The sequence below is a fragment of the Embiotoca jacksoni genome, unplaced genomic scaffold (assembly GCF_022577435.1).
Source record: "Embiotoca jacksoni isolate LCO1_2020_lvr unplaced genomic scaffold, fEmbJac1.0.p SCAF_152, whole genome shotgun sequence".
Classification (NCBI taxonomy): Eukaryota; Metazoa; Chordata; class Actinopteri; family Embiotocidae; genus Embiotoca; species Embiotoca jacksoni.
In genome coordinates this window covers 54414-60413 of record NW_027185288.1, presented here as the reverse complement: position 1 = coordinate 60413, position 6000 = coordinate 54414, and the positions used below count along the sequence as shown (strand labels likewise).

The window sequence follows — 6000 nt, the reverse complement described above, 5'->3', positions numbered from 1 at the left end:
CCCACCTCTGATCCTGGTTCTGTTAACAGATGCTCCGCCCACCTCTGATCCTGGTTCTGTTAACAGATGCTCCGCCCACCTCTGAACCTGGTTCTGTTAACAGATGCTCCGTCCACCTCTGATCCTGGTTCTGTTAACAGATGCTCCGTCCACCTCTGATCCTGGTTCTGTTAACAGATGCTCCGTCCACCTCTGATCCTGGTTCTGTTAACAGATGCTCCGCCCACCTCTGATCCTGGTTCTGTTAACAGATGCTCCTCCCACCTCTGATCCTGGTTCTGTTAACAGATGTTCTCCACCTCTAAGATTGGTTCTGTTAACAGATGTTCTCCACCTCTGATCCTGGTTCTGTTAACAGATGTTCTCCACCTCTGATCCTGGTTCTGTTGGAGGTTTCTTCCTGTTAAAGGGAGTTTTTCTTCCCTCTGTTGGAGGTTTTTCTCCCTTAAAGAGGAGTTTTTGCCTCCTAGTTTATGTGGGAATTGATGAATTGTTGAATTATTGAATTGTTGAATTGTTGGTTTCTCTGTATAATATTGTAAAGTTTTGCTGTAAAGACTTTAATGTGTTAAGTGCCATGAAATAACCTGTGTTGTGATTTGGCGCTATATAAATAAAGTTGAACTGAATATCAGGGGAGGAGTTTCAACCAGAAGATGATAATAATCTGTATTTTATTGATTACTCTTCAACATAACTTCTACATTACATTACAAATACGACACTTATCTGAAGCACGTTTAAATAAAGAGTTGATTTTAGTCCCGTATGAGGGTTGAACTGTGATTCCTCTGTTATGCGGAAGTTTGTTTGATGTTTTAATATCCTTATTTGTTTTGTCAAAGGATTGTAAAGGAACTCTCTGTATTAATTTTCTTTTCTTTTTTCTTTTTTTTTTTTTTTTATTAAATATACAATTATTAGAAGGGAGAAGGACTAGAAAAGATGTTGAACTCTTTTGAACATGATTTCTAGCCTTTTCATTTGGTTGTTTTTTTTCTTTGGATGAGGACGGTGTGAAGAGGACAGTGTGAGGAGGACAGTGTGAGGAGGACAGTGTGAGGGGGACAGTGTGAGGAGGACGGTGTGAGGGGGAGAATGGTGTGAGGAGGAGGACGGTGTGAGCAGAACCTCCTCCTGCTAACGTGAATCCAACATAAAGAACAACAGAACATCTGTCACTGTAAAACTTTTGTGTTTATTACAAAATATATTTAAATCTTTCTGCTGTTGAACAGGAAGTTTCACTGACTGAAAATCACTTGCAGGGTTAGAAGCGGCTCTGAGTGGTGATGTCATTGTGTGATGTTACTGTGTGGTGATGTCAGTGTGGTGATGTCACTGTGTGATGTTACTGTGTGGTGATGTCAGTGTGGTGATGTCACTGTGATGTCACCAGGTGATGTCACTGCGTGGTGATGTCACTGTGATGTCAGTGTGGTGATGTCACTGTGTGATGTCACTGTGTGGTGTCACTGCGTGGTGATGTCACTGTGCGGTGATGTCACTGTGATGTCAGTGTGGTGATGTCATTGTGGTGTCACTGTGCGGTGATGTCACTGTGTTGTCAGTGTGGTGATGTCATTGTGTGGTGTCACTGCATGGCGATGTCACTGTGCGGTGATGTCACTGTGGTGTCACTGCATGGTGATGTCACTGTGTGATGTCACTGTATAGTGATGTCACTGCGTGATGATGTCACATGTCTTCTCATGTCAAACACACTGTTGTAATAAATGGACTTTGGAGCAGCAGATGTAGTTCAGAGTTGTCATGGTAACCACAGAGTATGTGAACATGGGCTGATGTTTTATATATATATTGATATGTAATCCCTTCATCAGGACTGGCACTAAACAACGTCTCTGATGTGTCCTCCCTGTTTGAAGTTCTGTCCCACAGGTGAGACCTGCAGTCTTAAAGTGCCTCTTGGATCTAAACAATCATTCATAGATTTACTTAGTAACCACCCAGAATCAACCAGAACCACCCAGAACCACCCAGAACCACCCAGAATCATCCCTCTCTGGTGTCTCTGTGGTCCATTTGGCAACAAGAGAAAAGTTTGAGCATCGTAACCGTGGAGATGAAAGAAGTCGGTGACTGAATCAAACACGACCAGGATCAGGAGATGAAAACAGTCCAACAGGAAGTGGGAGGATCTCAGATCTTCTTATGTCCACAATAAAAGACGTTCAGAGACGCTCCCGTCTCTCTGGAAGACGTCCAAGTCCGGGAGGGGGCTCTCAGGAGGCGTTCCTGGTGCACTGTCCCGGAGTCTCCTGGAGGTTGACCTTCGACCTGTAGACAGCAGTCACATGGAGCTCCGTCACCAACATGCATTGAGGTAAGATCTTCATGTTGTATGATGTCAGTATGACAGGCATGTTGATACAAACTTAGACCATCATCATCATCATCATCATCATCACTGATACTAACATCCTTCTTGTTTGCAGGATTCACTCATAAATGGATCACGTGTAATTTAATGTCTCTTGGCTGAAACATTGATATCGGTGTTTTCAGAGATCACAGTGAACCCTCCTGACTTTATAGAAGATCTTTGCAATCAGCAACAGAGCTGTCAGAGTCCCGCAAACAGACGAAGGAATTTTATTCATCATTTTGTGGCTCATCACATATTAATTCAGGTAATCAGATAGTCACCTGTTGGCCACACCCACCTCACCTCCCATAAATAAATATGATGATAATTTAAATGCCAAATCTTTTTGAAACAACATTTTTTAGTCATCGTGAGCTTTTCATCTCACTCAGGTCTTTATTTCCTGAAACTGAAGTAACCCTGCAGGAGGGTTGGAGTGCTTTACGTCACCAAACTGCTCACAGAAACTCCTTTCACATGTTTGGAACGAATAAAACATGAGAACACAGATCAGGAAGAAGAACTTTCAGCAGCAGTAGTGTTGGAAGGTGCTTTAATGTGATGACTCATATTATGGTTATTGTCTCTCACCTGTTGTGTGTCATGTGACTCTTGACCAGGTGACCTGCAGCCAGAGCGGCCATCAGAGAGAGCTCTCCGGCCAGAACGGTGGCGCACACGACACGGGCGAGCTGCCGGGCGTTCTCCCCCGGACAGTCCTGACACGCTCCCTGGACACCCAGCATCTGGACAGACAGGGGACAGGCGGGGACAGACGGGGGGACAGAGAGACACACAGAAAAAGGCATTTTTCTTGAATAAAAACGATCATTAATTATATTTGTTGCAGAGCTGGAGCTAAACTGAAGGCAAAGAGGAGGAAATATAAACCATCGGTACCGGAGATCTTAATGGGGAACGTGAGGTCGTTGGTCAACAAGACGGACGAGCTCGGCGCTGGTAAAGACCCAGAGAGAGTACCGGGAGTGCTGCATCATGTGTTTCACCGAGACATGGCTGCACTCACATCTCCCGGACCACAGCGCGGCCGTACCCGGCTTCAGGACCGTTCGGGGGGACGGAGACGTTGTTCGGAGCGGTAAGAAGAAAGGTGGAGGGATTGAAGTCTATGTGAACGAGAGGTGGTGTAATCCCGACCACGTGTTTGAAGGAACGTTTCTGTAGCCCGGACATTGAACTTCTAGCCGTGGGGATGCGTCCGTATTATTTGCAGAGGAAGTTCACGTCCGCCATTGTTATCGTTGTGTACGTTCCTCCATCAGCTGACGTAGAGGCAGCAGTGGACACCATCTACTCCACTGTGGCTAAACTGCAGACTCAGCATCCCGGTGCATTTTTGTTAGTTACTGGAGACTTTAACCAGTCTGGATAAAGTACTGCCAACTTTGCACCAGTATGTGAACTGCCCCACCCGGAACAATAAAACTCTGGACCTCCTGGATGCTAATGCCATGGATGCATACAGTACTACTGCCCTTCCCCCCTTGGTAGATCAGACCACAACCTGGTCCTGCTGACTCCCAAGTATGTCCCCCTGGTGCAGAGGCAGCCTGTGACCACCAGGACTGTGAGGAGGTGGACACAGGAGGCTAAAGACGCCCTGCAGGACTGCTTTGAGTCCACGGACTGGAATGTGCTGTGTGGACCACATGGGGAGGACATCAACAGCAGGACGGACTGTATCACAGAATACATTAAATTCTGTGAACACACCACCGTACCATCCTGGACTGTACACTGCTTCCCCAACAACAAGTCGTGGATCACCAGTGACCTGAAAGTTCTTCTTAATAAGAAGAAAGCAGCCTTCAGGTCTGGGGACAGGGAGGAGCTCAGGAGAGTGCAGCGCCACCTGAAGGAGAAGATGAGGGAGTGCAAGGACTCCTACAGGAGGAAGCTGGAGGCCAAACTCCAGCAGAACAACGTGAGGGAGGTGTGGACCGGTATGAAGGAGATTACTGGGTTCAAGGGGAGAGAGAGACAATCAGGGGGAACCTGAAGAGGAACAATCAGGGGGAACCTGGAGAGGAACAACCAGGGGGAACCTGGAGAGGAACAACCAGGGGGAACCTGGAGAGGAACAATGAGCTGAACTGTTTCTTCAACAGGTTTAGTTCACCGCCTTCATCTGTCTCCTCCACACCTCACACTGCCCAAACACCTGCGCTGCCTCCTCCCCTCCCCCCTCTGTCCCCCCTGGTGAACTGCATGGACACAGAGCCCTCAACATCAAAGGGCTCTTCCACCACTGACGCCATGAACCCCCCCCCCCCACCCTCCTCTCTGTGACGACTGGCCAGGTTAGGAGACAGCTGGAGAGAATCCACCAGCGCAAGGCTGCAGGACCTGACGGCATCAGCCCCGGGGTCCTGAAGACCTGCGCCGTCCAGCTGGCTGAGGTCCTACAACACCTCTTCAACCTGAGCCTGAAGCAGGAGGAGGTCCCGGTGCTGTGCAAGACGTCCTGCCTGGTTCCTGTCCCCAAGAAGACGACTCCATCTGGCCTCAACGACTACCGACCGGTTGCCCTCACATCTCATGTGATGAAGGTGCTGGAGAGGCTGGTCTTGGCCCACCTCAGGCCGCTGGTGAAATCTTCTCTGGACCTTCTGCAATTTGCGTACCAGCCTCATGTGGGAGTGGACGATGACATCATCTACCTGCTGCAACGAGCTCAGTCTCACCTGGATGGAACCGGTGAATCTGTGAGAATCACTTTCTTTGATTTCTCCAGTGCATTCAACACCATCCAACCACTGCTGCTGAGTGAGAAGCTGCAGGTGGTGGGGGTGGACACGTCCACCGTCTCCTGGATCAATGACTACCTGACAGACAGACCACAGTTTGTCCGTCTGGGCAGTGTGCTGTCTGATACGGTGGTCAGTGGTACTGGAGCTCCACAGGGAACTGTTCTGTCTCCTTCCTGTTCACCTTCTACACAACTGACTTCCAGAACAACTCAGAGTCAAGACATCTGCAGAAGTTCTCTGATGACTCTGCAGTGGTCGGATGGGATGTATAAGGGATGGACGGGAGGAGGAGTACGGGGGGGGGGGGGGCAGCATTGGAGCCGGAGACACCAACAGACTTAACAAACTGGTTAAGAAGGCCGGCTCCATCATCGGCTGCAAACTGGACAGTCTGGAAAAGGTGGTGGAGAGGAGGACGCTGAACAAACTATTATCCATATTGGATAATCCTGACCACCCTCTCCACCTGCTGCAGGGACAGAGGAGGACGTTCTCCAAAAGACTCCTCCAGCTGCTGTCACAAGGACAGATACAGGAGATCATTCCAGATACAGGAGATCATTCCTGATACAGGAGATCATTCCAGATACAGGAGATCATTCCTGATACAGGAGATCATTCCAGATACAGGAGATCATTCCAGATACAGGAGATCATTCCAGATACAGGAGATCATTCCTGATACAGGAGATCATTCCTGATACAGGAGATCATTCCTGATACAGGAGATCATTCCAGATACAGGAGATCATTCCAGATACTGGAGATCATTCCAGATACAGGAGATCATTCCAGATACTGGAGATCATTCCTGATACAGGAGATCATTCCTGATACAGG

The 6000-nt window shown here is 48.2% G+C and overlaps 1 protein-coding gene across 2 annotated transcripts in view; it reads right to left on the bottom strand.

Annotated features, from left to right (window-relative positions):
* Positions 1 to 1178: 1178 nt before the first annotated feature.
* hmgcra (3-hydroxy-3-methylglutaryl-CoA reductase a) overlaps positions 1179 to 6000 on the bottom strand; it is a 15327-nt gene continuing 10505 nt past the window's right edge. For both annotated transcript variants that reach the window (XM_069149904.1, XM_069149905.1), the window contains exons 19-20: positions 2981 to 3135; positions 1179 to 2301 (exon numbers count right to left, since the gene is read on the bottom strand). In XM_069149904.1, coding sequence (XP_069006005.1) covers positions 2247 to 2301; positions 2981 to 3135 — 210 coding nt within the window. In that variant the 3' untranslated portion in view covers positions 1179 to 2246. The remainder of the gene's footprint in view (positions 2302 to 2980; positions 3136 to 6000) is intronic.